Raw genomic sequence first — 17892 nt, forward strand, 5'->3', positions numbered from 1 at the left:
GATCCCCGCCCTCCCCCCGCCTCCTCACTACCTTGCTAGCTGCTAATTCATTTACTTTTTAACGATTTAACACTCTTCTCCTCTTCAGAAGCAGGAGGATTGTGACGTGACCATTCGGTCCTCTGCCTCAAGCGTTCCTCGATCTCAGATGCTGCTCTCCTGGGTCTGTGACTCCTGGTCTCCTCTGGCTTTCCGGCCCCCTCTCCTCTGCTTCCTCCTCTGCCCGCGGTGACCCCTAAACGACGTCTGTCCCGGCCCCTCCTTTCTCCCCTCGGCAGCGTCCTCCTTCCTCCGGGCATTTGGCGTCCCTCCATGAGGACGTCTCAGACCCCCGCGTGGCCTTCGTGCCTCCCGACCGCCAGGAGGACGGTCCCGCTTCCGGCCGCTGAGCCAGGGCCTCATTCACGATGCCGGCTGCTCCCCGCCAACCCCCCCCCCCGGCCCCATGCTGGGAGGCCCCTGGGCCTCTCTTACCTTCACTTGATTTCACTGACAGGACCCCAGTTTAGAAGCTCCTGACCGGTCCCTGGCACTATTTGGAGAGTCAAGCTCAGTGACTTAAAAGAAAAGAATGACATCTCTTAGAAAAGCCTCTCTTCCCTGAAACAGAGCAAAGGTTCAGGGTTGCCGGCTAGCCCGCCCTCAGGTCCCGTCACGGCCACTGGCCTAGCGAGTCCGCTTTCCTGATGAGCAGCTAGAAAGTCACAGGTCACACGGAGCCCCGGCTGTCCCCATCGGTCACCCTACGCGGTCCGGCCTGCAATGCCCACAGCGCACAGGCCTTGGGAATTTCTGGGCCCCCCCTGTGGCGGCCATGATGCGAGAGACCGGGTCAATCATCCAGTTCAGCTGGCACACGGCTGTACCCGCCGGCCCAGGCTCCGCTGGACGGCCCTCACCGTCCGCAGGCTCGAGGCCGACCCCCCAGTCTTACCTCCCCCCACGTGCTCCTGGGTGTCTGCCACCTTATTCACGTCCCCCCTGAAATATCCTTCTAGGAACCGGTTTTCCCATAAAGTCCTCCCCCACCCAAGAAGAGGCTTCTCCTGGAAGCCACCGTGCGCGCACGGCTGTCCCCGCGCTGGGGGCCCCTGGGGCCTGCCTCCCTTGAGTCTGCGGGCGCGCTGTGCCTGGCCCAAGCCCCGCACCCAGAGCTGCTCCACGCCGCCGGGGGTCACCTCGAGAGCGGAGCCGGCCTCCTCCGTGTCTGTCCCAAGTGTCGGGGGGACGGCGTCTGTGTCTGTCCCTTCTCTCCCGCCGGACACGAAGCCTCTCGAGGAGAAACGGGACTGCCCACGCCTTCCTGCACCCCGTGGCGGGATTTCATGCCACTTTCTAGGATCCTGCAGTGCCGGCGGGGCTTGGGCCCCATCGCTCACGGAGTGGGGTGTGTGTGGAGGGTCGGGAAAGGGACTGGAACACCAGAACCGGCCCGACACGCGCTCGCGTGACGCGGGGACCTGGCCTTGGGGCTCCGAAGTGAAGGTCCGCCGGGAGACTCTGGCGGGGTGACGCGTGGGCGTGCCGAGACGCCCTGGCACATGCTCAGAGACCAGGAGATGCAGGTTCTCGCCGGCGTTTTCAGACAGAGACAAACTCCACCCTTAGTAAAGGGGCCGCAGGCCGCTCACACCGGCTCCGGCCTCCCCTCCCGTCTCGGCTCCCATCACCGCCTGCTCACACGTGGCCCGACCACGCAGCTGCTCAGCCCTCACCACGCGTGTATCAACCACAGTTCTAGTTTCCGTATTTCAGGCCCTGACATCCGGGGCCTGGCTGACCCAGCTGGGACTCTGCCCCTCCCAGGGCAGCCGGGTCCTGGAGATAACGAACAAGTCACCCATGAGCACACCTTTCCAATGCAGCCAAACCAGCCAACCCAGAGCCCTCACACCCCCCACCCCTCCACGGGGCTGCCACACTCTGGGCCACTGCCCCCCTGCCCCCATCACGCAGGGCCGGTACCTGACAACCAGGGAAGGGCCCTGTGCCCCACAGCCCGCTGGAATGATCCAGACCACCCGGTCCTCAGCCTGACCACCCCGCCTTGTCCACTCCTTCCACGGAAACTGCAGTGAAGCCTCTGGTCCACACTGCCCCACCCCCCGCCTCCTGGAAGACCCTGGTGCTTCCTCGTGTGGCCCCGCCTGGCATCTTGTGCGCCCTGGTCTCGGGATCTGTGAGGAACAGATGATCTTTTCGGGGAGTTGTCTCCTGATCCACTGGCCTCACTCTACCTGAATAGAAATGGAATTCACATTTTAAAACAGTGGGTGCCATGCCTTTCACCCTGCTATTCTCTCTCTGCTTGGAATGTCCTGCTCCCCATCAAAATACTGTGCATCCTTCAAGGCCCAACTTAAAGTTCACCTCCTACATGCAGCCCTCCGTGATCACCCTCTTCTGTTACCCATTTTCTTTCTGATACTGTCTTGGCAACATTTTTTATAACAATTCTCACAAGCCTCATTTTTATTGATTATTACATTACATCTCAATCGTCCCTCCCTCATTTCCCCCCAAATTGTGAGTTTCTGGAGGCGGGGACCAAAAGTGTACCATCTTTGTAATCTAGTATGTAGCATGAATCCTGAAACCTATATGACAGTAGATGCTTAATAAATGTTTGCTGGATGAATGTATGACTAAATGAAACAAGTATAAAACCTAATGACCGGAAAAATGAAACATACAGGTAAATCTAAAATTCCAACAAGAGAATTAGGATGGAAGAATTTGAGCGGCCCTCAAAAAGAACAGGAAAATATTACTCTCGTAAAATTTAGTTTGACAGTTGTGATTTATATGTGCATTGACCTCTATTTCTTGAAAATGACATTTGTAGTAAAACGTGTCCCTCGGCCGTACCTGAGTTGTCACTTACGCTGCAGCATTTTCTTCTCCTGTCTTATTTTTAAAAGTCCCATAATAGGACCTAAAAGGATCTGACAGACTAATGAACAAAAAAGCCCCTTCAAAGCGTGCACCTTGTACAGATTTCCTACGCAAGTTGAGAAATACAAGAGAAAAGTCATCATAAGGCTGTTATTACGGACAGTCAGGCAAACAATAAACATTTTGAAATATCCGAGTGTGTATTTCACTGTCACCCACCCCCCTCAGTACCTAAGCGCTCCGGCAGAGGCATTACACCCGAACAGAGCTGAAGCCCGTCTCGGCAAGTTGGCCCAGATGGCTGGGCCGCCGTTGAAGGAGCCATCAGAGAGGTGACAGCCCTCTTACGCAGTCGTGACAGACTGTTCAGAAAAAATGTCACTCTGTTCCTTCCTATTATGAAAAAGAAATTCAACCACCGTCAAGGCTCATTACAATTGAAATGCTGACAGATACTTATCAAGAGGGCCACAAACAGCCCTAATATCCACCCATATCGAGGGAAGGAGGAGAGATAATTAGCAATCAGAAACCCCCAGCTCCAGACCTCGAAGTGATGAGATAAAAAGCATCTGGCCTGTGACCCTGCCAGAGACAGAGCACACCGCCAGAGGCAGAAGATCCACAAACAAAGGATGGAAAGTCTCCACTGTGCAAGGGGACCGGGGACGGCCGGAGGCGGGATGGCTCTGGTTCCCTGTGACTAAGCTCTCCCGCCAGCAGCTGGACGCCCAGCTGGCTTTTGGCCGCACGAGCTGCTGCCCCAGAGCGGCCCCCACACGGCCCCCACTGGGGGCGCGGCCCACCTGGGTCCTTTGACCGGAGGCCCGCATGGAACGCCAGCACCTCCTGTCCTGAGCGCCAGTAGGGCGCTGACCTTGGTGGGCCCAGCCTGGGGCCGGCCCGGCGGTCGGCTTGACTCTGCAGTATTTCCCGGGGCTGAACCCTGTGCTGTCTCCACAGGCCTGTCCCAGGAACACGCCCAGTGCAAAGGACAGTCCCTCCTCGGAGCCACAGCTACTCAAGCAGCTCTCTTTGAGTCCAAACATTTGCCTTGACTTTAACATTTTTGTTATGTGCTGCGTTTATTAAGTGCTTAACAAGTGTGAGTCCGGCGCTGAGGCTCTCAAGGCGTTGTTACTCTCCCAACGTTTTCCAGAGGGAGCGAGGCCAGGAGAGGCTGCAGGCCTCATTCTGGGTGCCAGGTCCCCGTCCCTGTGCTTTGGCGGCGCGACGGGTCCCCTACACGCCCAGCAGCCTCGTGCTGAGGACGCCTCCTCCCTGGTGCGCCCGGTTGCTGCTCCGGCACCGTCTTCGCCGGTCAGCCTGTCCCTCCCCGGCCTTCCTGGGGCCACGCACTTCCTGGCCGGTCCCAGCTGGTCCCATCCTGCGAACGGCCGGGCCCAGCTGAGGATGGAACACTGGATGATCCCGGGCCGAGCCGGCACCTGAGTATCTTCTGCCAGGGAACCTGCGTTCTTCCTAAGCCTCGATGTTTCCCAACTTGCCTTTTAACACTTTCATGGACCGTTAAGGAGAAAAAAGTCACTGGGAATGCACACATAGCAAAGTGGACCGTTGAGGGCAACATTTCAGAGAGCTGCTGCCCTGATGGGGGCACACCTGCCGTCCTCGTTCTAAGGGAGGGTGGTGAACGGAGCCTCCCCGGAGGCCCACGGCTGTCTGCTTCTCCCTCGCTTGCCGTGAGGTTCCGGTGCCCTGTTTCTTCCTGATGAGTCCCTCCTCCTTCGGCGCCGGAGATGGGGGCACCCAGAGGTCAGCTCAGGACTGGAGCCCACCGGCCCTCGGCGCGTGGGGAGTGGGCGCAGGCGTGCATGGACCAGATGAGGCCTCGGAGGGGCAGGAAGGGCTCCCAGCCCGGGACTCCCAGGCGGCGCACTGGCTGCGAGCCCAGCAGCCCGGGCCTCAACCGTGACCGAAGAAAGTGGACACACACCTGCCAGGACCGTGTTTTCCCGAGAACTCACCTCCAGGAGAGATTTACTGGGAGAGGCCTTGTCCAGGTATGATGGGGAAACACGGGGCCCCACGCACCCCGAAAGCTGTCTCTCGGGGGAGCACATCAGCACAAAGAAAAGGAAACAGAGCCCGGCCTTCCACTCTTCAGCCCCTGATCCGGTCCCCTGGGGGGTGGCGTGTACTTGGGAGACAGAGCGTCACTCCACCCCGCACCCCAAGTTCTCCGCGGAAGGTGAACTTGAACAAATGCCACCGCCGCAGACACTGCTGGGCCACCTCGGGCATCTGTGAGCGCCTCGCCCGCGGCTCCTGGGCACTGGCTCGCCACCTCCGCTGCTCTGTAGTTACCTAGAGACCAGCACTCAGCAGCCCGCGCTGCGTTTTATGAGCCCATAACACTCCCTGAAACAGCGCCTGTTAAGAAAATGGCTACTATTATGCACAAATGTCACTAAATGGGCTTTTTCTGTTTTCTTTCCCTTCTCGGATGCAACCAGTTTTATCCGCACCCAAGTGCCACCACCAGCATCTTCATTACAGAAAACCGTGCTCAGAGCAGGCTTTGGAGAAGCCCGGGTGTTATCCTGGCTCTTAGACACAGCCAACAGCCGCGAACGGCGGGGCTCCCAGACGCACCGGCCGGCAAGGAGCAGCAAAGGAAAACACGTCACACGTGCAATGTCCCCTTTTATGGCGCGCCATGCAAGTGCGGGAGGAGATGTTTTGCTCACTCTGAAGTCAAAGGTTACTAATTAAGCAAAGCATTACAGAGCCAGAAATACCCGTAAGAGCCGCTATTTAGAATTTTAACCCACGTCTGAGCGTCAGCTTATTACAGGGCCTTTCCGGGGCCGCCTCCAGAGATGAGGGTCTTTAATTGCGTAACTCGCCGACAACTCCAAGAACACCGCCTGCTCGGCGCGCTTTCACACACGGTCAGAATCCCAAGGAAACCTTTCTGCAGAGGTGTGGATCAGAGACGAGGAAAGCAAACGCTGTCCTGCCACAGAACCTTGTGGCTCGAGCCCAGTCCCTGCTCCCGGGGGCCGCTCAGCTGTCCTCCGCCCTGGCGACCTGCCGAGGTCCCCGGGGATGGGACTCACGCCCTTCGTGGGCCTCTACGGCCACCCGAGGGACTCCGTCCCTCCTCCTCAGCGTCGCCAGCACCCTGAGCAAACCACTATGGTCACCTGCCCACTTTCTACGTGATCAGTCGCTAAGTGGCCGACGTCTTGCCGGCCCGGGGGGCCCCTGAGCCTCCCCCCTCCGAGGATCCCAGCCCGCGGCCAGGCACAGGGCAGGAGGCGACAACCACTTCCTGGGTGAGACACTGGGTGAGCGAACGCTGGGACTGCACTGCGGCACAGAGTGCCTGCCCGGGCGGGGCTCGCATCCATTTGAAGGGAATTGGGTGTGGAATGTTCCAGAAGATGTCACCTACGCCAGTCACGGTCTCTAGGGCCCCATCGTGTTGAGTCTAGGGAAGCTGGAGCCTGTCCGGACCAGCAGTGCGCCAAGCCATCCTCAGAGAAGTAGCGGCGGTGCACTGAGGCTTCCTGGGGGACCACAGGACATGGACGTGGCCTCCCACTGTCCGGAGGGGCTGGCGGGCTTCTCGGAGGAGATGTGACTTGTAAAGTACCTCGTGCCTGTAGGACGCAGAGCCACGCACATCGTGGATTCATATATATAACCAAATGTTCTAGCGCTCCAGCAGCCTGCAAGACGGGTGCCGTCACCCCTCTTCTACAGCCGAAGGACCGGAATGGGAGGGGCGGAGCTGGGGTTCAAGGCCCGGTCTTTCTGGTCCCAAAGCCTGTGCTGTCCTTGTGTCACCGACAGTGTCACTGGTTCTTCGTACCGCATGTCCTCAGGGACCTTGTCCGTGGCCCCTCGTGGGGGTGGGTCACAGGACGATGCATGGAACGTGACGGAGGCCAGGAGGGCGGCCCGAGGAAAGAGCTCTCCCAGAGGCCTCAGGTCTGTCATCTACCTGGACGGGGCCATGTGCGCTTTAGATGAGGGGGTGGCTCGAAGTATTTTCTGCCTTCAGTCCGCAGATAACTGAACACTGGCCTAGCAATGAAGTGCCTTTCAAAGCCTTTAAAGAGATGCCCATTCATTGGTTTTTGAATGGACACCCACCCTGCTGTAATGTGCCTTCGAGGTCACTAGGAACCATTCACAAATTAAAGCAGGATTCCCTTGCCCCAGAACGGGTATTCATGCTAACTTTGCCATATCACCGTGATATCTTCTTGGGATCACTTAGTATACGATTGAAAACCAGTTCCGACGAATTTGACTGAGAGCATGGATTGGTACAACATAAACCAGGTAGCAGTCCGTTGGTGGGGTCAGGGCAGAGGATGGAGGAAAGGGGCACCGCGTCCACGTGGCAGGAGGAGTCATTACGGGGGCCGCGTGCGTGTCAGCTCCGGGACGGGATCGGCTCGGGCCCCTACCCACCGAGTGACGAGACGCTCGACACATCCTCTAGTCTCCTCTTGGCCGGGAAACATCTGTAACCCTCACCCCTGGGGTTTGGAACTAAGCTGCTTTTTATAGACGAACATTTACTCTCTAGGAATACTGAAACCCAAATGGCTCAAATAACGAGTTTCAGGAGAAAAAATTACCTTTTTGGTTTTGAAGTTCCAACTGTCTGCACCACTCCCAGAATTTTTAGACTTGCTGAGTTAACGTTAAAATATTTTAGAAAGACTATTTCAAAGGGACCTCCAGTTCTGGAGACACAGGCCGACTAGCTAACCCGAAAAGCCTCCGGCCCCCAAGCCAGAGCAGAGCTGGAGAGGGCGTAACAGACGCGTAACAGATGCGTGGCCGGGCGCACGGGGAAGCGAGGTCCATGCCTGGAGGCCAGCGGAGCGGAAGTGCAGCTGCAGCCAAACTGGCCGTGAGATCTAAGCAAAGCACCGACTGTAAGAGAAGATGGTAATCGTCATCGCAGCCTTTGCGGGTATAGGAAACAAGGTAGAAGTGAATACTGGACACAGTAACAAGCACGACTTGCAATTAAGGAATTTTAGAATCCTGTACCACCGGGAGGAAGCCAGAGATAATGATTAACTTTCGATTCCGATAACTTAAGTTTGCAATTTAGGAGTTTTAGGGCAGCCTTCATCCTTCCTTCCAGAAGCTCAAGGCAGAGGAGCTCAGTCAGGACCTGTGCAAAGAAGGTGTCCGCTCAGCTCCAAGGACTGGGCCACATATGGGGGACCCAGCAAGTAAGTAAAGAGAATGAGGGTTCTGGGGGCAAAGTAGGGCGAGTATAGATGTGGAAAGGGGGTCGCCTGAGTAAATGGATGGTACTGGACTGCATGTGGAGGTGCTGGTGTCAACTAATGCTTCTCCGTGTATGCAGACAGGTATAGAGACAGCCCTGGACGCAGAGCTGCACGCACGTGAGCACGTGCGTCTCCTAGCTCTGCGCACTGAGAGGGCCTGGGGGCAATGACTCCCTAGGAGCAAGGAGCACATCTAGTGCCCAGATCTTGGTTTCTGAATACCGCTCTCCACGGAAAGGATCCAAGTTTCCTTGGAGAATGGCTGGGAAGGAAGGTACAAGAATAAGATAATCCAAGAACCCCTTGCACCAGCAAGTCAGGAGGTACGCACTCCCAGTGACCGGAACACGCGACAAGAACACAGGTGCCGGCTGGAGGGCCTCCCACTGGCCAAGTGGAGGAAAGTTTGAGCACCAGCATAAATAATGACAGCAATGGATTACAGTCTGTTACGTAACGGAGGAGTCCACGAGTCCACACCGATATGAACACATAGATGAGTACATAAGTGAGAAGAGAAAGCTCTCTTGGTTTTCAACAATAAAAGTCCAGTCAATAAACGTGGAAGAAATGATTGAATTAGAAAGGTCACAAGTGGGTGCCTCATTATGCTAATTAATTCTGGCAAAACGTAGTCGGTGAATGACAAACTAGGGATGTGAGTGGAAAGGCGAATGAGATTTTCACATAATCTTGACGTATCTCCCCACAAAATACTTACTCATCGGGAAAGGGAGGAAAGTAACTTTACAGTGGACAAAACCCGGTGGACTCCATTTTGATCGAGCGAGCAAAATTAACTCCACCAAAGACGGGGCATTTCGATACCATGTTAAACCCACCAAGACACAGTGTGAAGAGCTCGGCGTCACTTCTGTGACATTCTGACCAAAAATGCGTAACCTGGGTCTCGTCATGAAGGAATATACACATCCCAATTGAGGGACATCCTAGGAAATGAACGGCCCGTGATCTCTGGAGTTGTCAAGGTCACGAAACGATCGGAATGGCCGAGGAACTAACCCAGGTGAGGGGGACGGAGAGACAGGACAGCCGGGTGCAATGCGTGGTCCTGGACTGGATCCTTTTGCTACCGAGGACATCTGGGGACACCTGACAAAACTTGGATAGGGTGTCTGGGTGAAGGGCCATTCTTTGTAGTATTCTTGCAACTTTTCTGTGGTTTCAAAATACTTTCAAGGTGAAAGGTAAAAATGAACTTCAGGGCAATCCAAACTTTTAAGAAATGGCTACAGGCTGGCGGTGAGCTAGCTGTGAGCACGGCAGCCCAGGAGCTGCACCCCCGGGGGAGTCTGTGCCATCGCCCACGGGCCCCGTGCCATGGACCTGCACTGCCCTGGCCACCGTGAGACACCAGGCGCAGGCCTGGGGAAGGGGCACGGCCACCTCTGGGGAAAGGCACGGAGCCTGCCCAGATCCGCCTCCCTGGGGAACGGAGCCTCGGGACCTCTGGAAAGTGACGTGGGCAGAGGCCGGATCGCTGACACGTCCTACTCTGGGCCCCGCGCACGGGGCCCCTGAGGCAGGACCAGAGCAGCAGACGTGGTACCTTTTCAACCCCCTGTGTCACCTGGGAAGTTACGTACAAACAGGACGGAGCCCGCGCCCGGAAATGCTGACGAATCGATGTGAGGCGGGGTCTGAGCGCCGGCGTGCGCTGCAATCTGCACTGACCCGCAGCTGGGATGAGGGGCGCCGGCTGCCTTAGCATGACGGTCACGAGGCCCCTGCCTGTGCCAGCAAGGCCAGGGCGCCAGCACCCCTCCCGCTCAGCTCCCCTCAGAGCAATCACAGCTTTATTTATGGAAACTGGTGAGAAAGCGAACTCTTGCTCTTAAAAGCCAAACCAACAACCAGAAAAGCCAAGTTCACTTATGAACATGAATACATAAATCTTTTACCCAAACTAAACCAAACAAAATAAACATCAAATTGTGTCTATCTCAGGAACACTGGGACGGGCGAACATTAGAATATCAACATAAATCATCTCACCAACAGATGAGGGAAGAAAAAACACGAACAACTCAGTAGATGCAAAAAACAGTTTGACAAAATTAAACTTCTTTATGATTTTTTGAATCCTAAAAAAACGCAAAAAAACCCCCTCCTAGCAAACCAGGATCAGAAAAGCATCGTCTGAACCCAATACAAGCTAGCTGCAGAAACAAAGCCTCAGGGATCCCACACAAAACCTCCGGTAAGTGTTGTAAATGTCACACTTGATAATAAAATCTTAAAAGAATTTCTTTAAAGTTAGTAATAAAACAAAGGTTGTTCTAACGCTGCTCCAATTCAATATGATACAGGACGATCTAGCCCTCCCATTTTAAGAACAATAAATAAAAAGAAACAGAAAAGAGAAAGAAAGATTTCAAAGGAAGAAATAAAACTGTCGCTAGCAGCAGGTGATGTGACTTCTTTACAGAAAACTACAGAAGAATTAACAGACTCACAAGAGATTCTCCAAGCTTCTGGCCGTGAGGCCCTCACACCGGGCTGGGTGGTGGCACAGCTGCAGCCTCAGGTGTGGAGCAGGGGCCAGGCCGCCCAAGCCGGTGTCCTCCCAGGCTGAGCCGTGTGGGCCGGGGGCGTAACTGAGGCCCTCGGGTCTCGTCTGCAGGACTGGGTCACAGCAGCCTCCTCTCGGTCAGTACGAGGATTAAATGAGTTAATGTTTGTAAATGCGCTTAGAACACAGGAGAGTTCATTAAATTTAAAAAAAAAAAATCAAAAACCAACTGTGATCTTATATGCCAGCGACAGAGACAGAAAATGTAACAAAATGTACGTACATTGATTCATCCTCCCGTCCATCCTGCAACAGCACTACTGACCCTGTTTCACAGGCAAGGACGCCGGGGCTTGCGCAGAAGTTAACTATGTCCAGGCCCACAGAGCTAGGAAAGGGGGGCAAGGAAACGGGGGGCAGGGCCGCTGGTGCACAGTCCACACTTTTCCAATCACAGTTTCTGAGGCACGCCGATGGCCTCTCAGGGTGCCTGCCTCTTGGGGAGCAGAGAGAAGGTAGGAATAGACAGCCCAGTGCTTTTGCCAGGAAGAAGAGAGCTGACAGAAGTGGATTTAAACACATGGAAAGACGTATCACGTTCTTGGATAGCAAGACGACATCATAAGACAACAGCAAGAAGAGTAAAGCAGTGCACACGCGTGCGTGCGTGCGTGCGTGTATGTCGGTGGGGGGTTGGGAAGACCTTACCAGACGTTAAAACAAACTTTAAAGCCTCTGTAATTAAACAGTCTGGAGTTAGTGCATGAACAGCCTGACTAATAGAACAGAATAAACAGTTCAGAAACAGACCCAAGTGCCTGTGGGAATTTAACACTACAAATCAGGAGGCGGAAAAAATGGACTTTTTAATAGATGTTTTGGGGACAATTGCATAGCTGTTTGCAAAGTGATAAAAAATGGACTCACACCTCACTCCATATAAAAAAGAACAAATTCCAAACGGATGGAGACCTAAAGGCAAACATGAAACCATAGAACTGGTAGTAAAAAAAAAAAAAAACTGGGTGAATTCCTTTTTAACTTGAGAAGGAGGAAAACCTTTCTATCTAAGACTTGAAGTGCAAAACCTTGCAAGAAAAGATTGATAAATTAGACTTCAATTATTTTTGGCATGGCTACAAATTATATATATTGCTGATGGAAATGCAAAATGTACGACCTGTAGCAGAGGGACTTGGTAATGTCTAGGAAATTTACATATATGTTCATCGCTTGATCTCGAAATCCCGTTCCTAGGAATCTATCCCAAAGATTCAGTGGCCAAAGTACAAAATGAGTAAGCAAAAGGCTAAAAACACCTGTAGGTAGAAGAACGCCCCCTGCAGGCACCCTTCCAACCACTCCCCAGGTGTCCACACCCTAATCCCTGGGACCCGTGGGGACGTTACTCCACACAGAAGGGATTTTGCAGACGTGATTAAGGTTAAGAGCCTTGAAATAGGGAGATTATCCTGGATTATATGGGTGGGTCCCGAAAAGTGCAAGAGAGTGGGACTGGGTCAGTGCGGATGAGACAGAAGGAGACGGCTGGAGCCTGGGAAGGAACTACCCGCCATGGCTGGCTCTGAAGGTGGAGGGAAGGACGTGGTGGCCGTAGAAGCTGGGGACGGTGACAGCCAGCTCGGTCCTAGGACCACTGGCAACAGCCCGAATGAGCAGGAGACGGTGGTCTTCCAGAGCCTCCGGACAGGAACGCAACCTGCCCACACCTGGACTTCAGCCCACGGAGCCCAAAGCTGTGCTGTTCCAACCACTGGGTTTTGGCTGTTTGTTGTGGCAGAAGCAGGAGAGGAACGCACACCCCAGGGGTCCAGAGGACCAGCTGAACACACAAACTTGCACGTCCACACAAGGGAAGACCACGTGCCGGGCACGCGATGTTCACACGTCCTCAGCTGAGGAAAGCAAAGCACCTTCTGCGTACGGAAGGGGGACACGGGTACGCATATCGCCAACGCTGCAAAAGACAACAGGCGGCCAGCCAGAGACCTACCGCGGGGCTTCTGGGGAGAGAGGCAACTAAAGGGAGAGAGACGAACACGAAGTTCCCTGAAAATAACCAGTAGTTTTGACTTTGCGGTCATGCAAACGAGTTACGTGCTCAAAAATAAATTAAATTTTAAATGTTTGAGCAGTTTTTTAAAAAGTAAAAATGATATTTAAAGAAAGCAATCTCTAAAAATTGAAGCCAAAGAACAAAACAAAGACACTGAAATGAATGAAGCTGATCTGTATTAGGTTGGTGACAGAAACACACAGAGAAGAGTTTAGACTCAGTGTTTCGACTGTGCGTCCGCAGTGTGATACGGTCTAAGGACAAGTAAGTTGCATTCAGCAGGCTCCTGAGCAGCGCCATGGACGTCGCAATTTTGAAACTCTTCACAGAATAACAGGATAAAGAAAATAAGTCATTTTGTTAATATTTCTAGAAAGCACACTTTTAGCATAAAAGTTACTGAAGACGTAAATTCAAAGTGAAGTAATCTTAAATCTGAATTGGAAATATCAGTACGAACTCACGATGTTTCCAAAGATATGCGTTTCCTCTCTCTATCCGCTGGAAAAGTCTAGAAACAATGACCAGTCAGCAGCAAGGAGCAGCGTCCCCTCCCCTCAGAGCCCAGATTATGGCCTTTAAATACGATTTGACACTAAGCGAAACCAGGTAGCAGCGGCTCCGTTTGGGCTGCAGCTCGGCGCCCGAAGGCACAAGGAGCTCCCGGCAAATCCCGCTGCATCAGGAAACCCGGAAATCATCCAAGATCAGTTACCGTGAAGTCAAAACACCTAGAACACGAAGGGTTCGCGCCCTCTGGCCAAGATGGGTCAGCGTTAGGTTCAGAAAGCATGGTGACTGTAGGTGACCGATAAACGGGCCGAATACCCACAGAACCTGTCCTGTCCGACTGACACCCAGGAGAAGAGAGGGCAGGGCACAGACGGAGGGAAGCAGAGGTAGCAGCCGCTACCTGCGGAAAGAGCGATAGAAAGTGGCCATTTTGAGCATCTGTAGATAATACCGAATTCAGGCAAAGGTCACCGACGGGTGAGACCGCTGCCTACAAAGCTGACGGGAGGACAAGGCCGGGAGCAGGCTGCCGCTCGCGCCGTGTCCCTACGTTCCCTCGAGTGGGACCCCGAGACCCCACGTGTCCTGGCGCGCCGCCCGCCGCAGGGAGCCCCCAGCCCCGCCCAGGACTTACTCGCCACCACGGCGCCCGCGACAACGTGGGAGCGACCCAGTGGCGGTTTGAGAACGAACTTCCTGTTTACAGGCAGCCCGGGGGCAGGGCGACACGCGAAGTGACGCTAGAAGGACGCAGGCGGGGAGGGCATTCCACGGCACAGGGGACTGGGGTTCGCGGCAAGGCAGTGGCAGGGGGACAGAAGGGGCTCTGGGTGAGCAGGGTGGCACCTCTAGTGGCAGAAGGCAGCCGAGTGGCGGGTGGGGACTGGGTGGGCTGGAGGGGGTGCTAGGGAGGGTTGCAAAGGGCACGAGGGAGCTTCTGGGGGCGACGGGCTTGCTCGCTATACAGACTAGCGAGGCCCTTACAGGGATACCGACGCCCACGCCTGGGCCGGAACTTAGCCAACTCTGGCACGTATACTCTAGAAATGTCAAGTTCATCACATGCCAACTACACCTTGAAAAAGCTGTGAAAATGAAAAACAAAATGATTTAAGAGACACGGCAACCAAACGCATAATGTGAACTTCGTGTGGAGCCTGTTCTCATCAGAGCCACAGTAAAAAGACGTTTTTGGAAAAGCTGGGGAAATTTGAATGGGTACTGATTGTTCGATGACATTAAGGAATGTTTATTAATTTTGTCAGGTGTGATCATGGCATTCTCATTATGAGAAAAAAGCATCCATAGTTTAACGTAAAGTCATCGAAGGGAGGGCTTCCCTGGTGGCGCAGTGGTTGAGAATCCGCCTGCCGATGCAGGAGACACGGGTTCGTGCCCTGGTCCGGGAAGATCCCACATGCCGCGGAGCAACTAAGCCCGTGAGCCATGGCCGCTAGGCCTGCGCGTCCGGAGCCTGTGCTCCGCAACGGGAGAGGCCACAACAGTGAGAGGCCCGCATACCGGAAAAAAAAAAAAAAAAAAAAAGTCATCGAAGGGAGACGGGTGCACAAGATGAGAAAAGGTGGGCAACCCAGATCCAGACCGAGAGGCAACGTTCCCAACATTCCAGAGCCTTCCGGTACAAGACCCCAGAGGAGACCAGCGCTCTAACACCAAAGATTATGTTTTCTGGTCTGGGACTTTGTACCCGTGGACTCAAATCAGGAGCCTGGCTCCTCTTCCTCAGCACTGTGCTTGTGAAATGTGTGCCTGTTCCGTGCTGAATACGCGGGAAGAAAATGACGTGTGGTCTGAGATGCGCAGGGGTCACGGGGGAGAGAGGGAAGGGGGGGCACGCGGGCCGGGGGAGGACAAGGCACGGCTAAGCTGCAGGACGTGTCGTACCACGCGGGGAATGGAGCCAGCATTTTATAGTAACTATAAATGGAGGACGACCTTTAAAGATTGTGAATGACTGTACACCTGTGACCTATGTAATACTGTACCGCGACTATACTTCAATTTAAAAGGAAAAGGTGCAAACTCATAGGCCTGAGATAAATAAGATAGAAGGATTTCATGTACAGTGCAGTGAATATATATAACCAATATTTTGTAATAACTTTAAATGGAGCATAATCGTTAAAAATATTGAATCACTAAGTTGTACAATTGAAAATAATGTCATAGTGTGAACAGACGATACTTCAGTACAATTTTTTTTAATTGGAAAAAAAACCCCCCAAACACTCCAGCAACAAGAGACCAACCTGGGTGATGGGTGAGTGTGGGAGCTCATTAGATCACGCTGCTTCCTTTGGGGTACGTTTAAAATGTTTTAGATTAAAAATGTAAATAGATCGGCTGCAGGACAGAAGCACAAAGCCAACGTAGCGTGGAGAGAAGGGCTATGTGTTCCCCCACCGCTTCCCCTCCTCTCACAGACGGAAGGAGGGACCCTCCCCAGACGCCCTGAGGCTGCCTGGAGCCCGTGGCCGTCCCGGCAGACGGAACCCAGTTAGAGGAGTGCGGATGCCCCCGGGTCTGTGGCTCCGGAAGCACGAGACGCAGATCGTGAGTTGGGCCGCCGAGGGGTGTGGGCATTTCCACTCCTGGGGCCCCGCCCGGCCTGACTCCCACTCGGAAGCCCTCGGAGTTTGGGTGCCTGCCGTTCACCGTGCCCAGCTGGACTGCTGCCCAGTGACACCAAGGACAGACTCTCGGCTTCCGTGTCCCTCCGAGCACTCGCCCGGCTCCACCTGGCAGACTCTGAGACGCCGGGATCGGTTTCCAGGAGATACCACAACTTTCCTCCTTGATTTTCTTCGATGCGTTTTGAAGTCCGCTTTTATTCTTTTGGTTTTCATTTCCAGGGGATTTATTTTTTTCACTTGGATGGGAGGTAGGGGCATACGGTGATTTTTTTCCTACGTAAATAATTGTTCCAGCCCCACTGATTGATCAGTTCCAAATAGCTGGTTCCCACTGTCAGAATCCTGCAGAGGTTTCCGGAAACAGTTGCTTAATGAAAGTTTTGAAGATGTAGATGGAATTCGTGCCCTGATTTACGGCCAAGTTCCAAGAGCGAATTGCCTTGCAATAAAGCACGAGCACAGCCACGAAAATCACTGGGGATTTACTATGGACAATAACTATCTGGAAACTTTACCACCCCCGTCATGCGGCTCCTCGTCTATTTTCTCGGCTTTTAGAACAAGGCGCTTCTGGGCGGGTGGGATTCACCGAGGCCCCTGTGACGCACGGAGCCCTGTGCCGCTTGCTATCTTGCTATCGTGCTTTGAGTTGGAGGCAAAGTTCTCCCCAAGGTCGACCCTCAGGGTCTCCGTGACCTGCGCCTGGCTCCTCCCCACACGCCCTCACTGCAGCCGGTGTGGACCCTCACTCCACGGTGCCGGACGGCACCCCTGCCGTCCTCACAGGTAAAGTGCATGTTCCTCTCCCAGCAACCTGGGGGTCCTTGTCCTGAGAGAGAACCTGCCTCCTTTACGGCACAGACTTTGTCGGTTTTTGTTTACCAGCGCGCCCCTCGCGCCTAGAACAGTGCCTGGAAATAAACACGCTCTACAAACAGTGCTGAGTAACTGCATAGTCATTCATTCATCTGAGAGGAAAGTTGTACCAGACAATCCTCTTAGGCTGTTCGGTAGTTATAACTGTGATGTAGAATTAAAACCAGAATCTCAACCAACGACGCCATCACATTGGGGGGAACTTGCTCTATATTGAACCACAACTTGAACGTCCACCCCACGATCACTTCTTGCACCCTCCGGTAAGAGCCCAGCCTAACATCCCGGTTTCCCCATCTTCCCACACCCTCAACCCGGCATCCCGGTCTCCGGTTCTCCTCCTCCCAACACCCCCCCCCCCCAAACGACCCAGAGGCAGCCCCAGCTACGGATTCGTCACTCTGCAAAGGCATCAGTCAACCGTCTCTCACCTTGAGGCCCCAGGGTTACTCTGTGGAAACCGCCCCTCTCGGCTCCAAGGAGACCGTACCTGTCCCTCCACGATCCATCTGGAGATGGACGTCTTCCCATCGTAGCCGGGTCGGAACTGCAGGGTGGCTGAGCGAGGGCTGATGTTGGAAATGACCAGGTTGGATGGGGCACCAGGGAGTTCTGGAGATAAATGAGAGGGGAAAGGCGGAGGATTAAGTTCTGTCACAGCTTAGGAAAGGTATCAGCATGTCAGCGAGCAAACGGTTCCAAATTTATATCAGAACAGGGTCTGTTTTCACAAGCACGAAGGTGAGAAGCACGGCTTTCCAGGAACGTGCTCACGGCATGACTTGCCACTCCAACGGGGTGGCCCGTCAGGCTCCAGGCCACGCGCCGTGTCACTGGAGACCTGTCACCGGATGTGGCTCCCAGATGAGAAACCACGAAGGTCGGGTCACGTCTCACTCATCATCTCCCTGAACAGCAGGTGATCAGGAGACGCTCGTCGAGTGAAGAAAGGATGGACCGAGGAAGTTCTTCCGGGATCCTCAAAGAACCCAAAGGACCGACCGTCCCTCCTCCCTCTGACAATGACCTTGATGGCTGCGAAAGAGGCGGGGGGAG

At 54.1% G+C, this 17892-nt stretch overlaps 1 protein-coding gene across 5 annotated transcripts in view; it reads right to left on the bottom strand.

Annotated features, from left to right (window-relative positions):
- SDK1 (sidekick cell adhesion molecule 1) overlaps positions 1-17892 on the bottom strand; it is a 786274-nt gene that overhangs the window by 115969 nt on the left and 652413 nt on the right. For all 5 annotated transcript variants that reach the window (XM_067012701.1, XM_067012698.1, XM_067012699.1 and 2 more), the window contains exon 22: positions 17327-17448. In XM_067012701.1, the coding sequence (XP_066868802.1) occupies positions 17327-17448 (122 nt within the window). The remainder of the gene's footprint in view (positions 1-17326; positions 17449-17892) is intronic.

Source organism: Kogia breviceps, chromosome 14, assembly GCF_026419965.1.
Source record: "Kogia breviceps isolate mKogBre1 chromosome 14, mKogBre1 haplotype 1, whole genome shotgun sequence".
Taxonomy (NCBI): Eukaryota; Metazoa; Chordata; class Mammalia; order Artiodactyla; family Physeteridae; genus Kogia; species Kogia breviceps.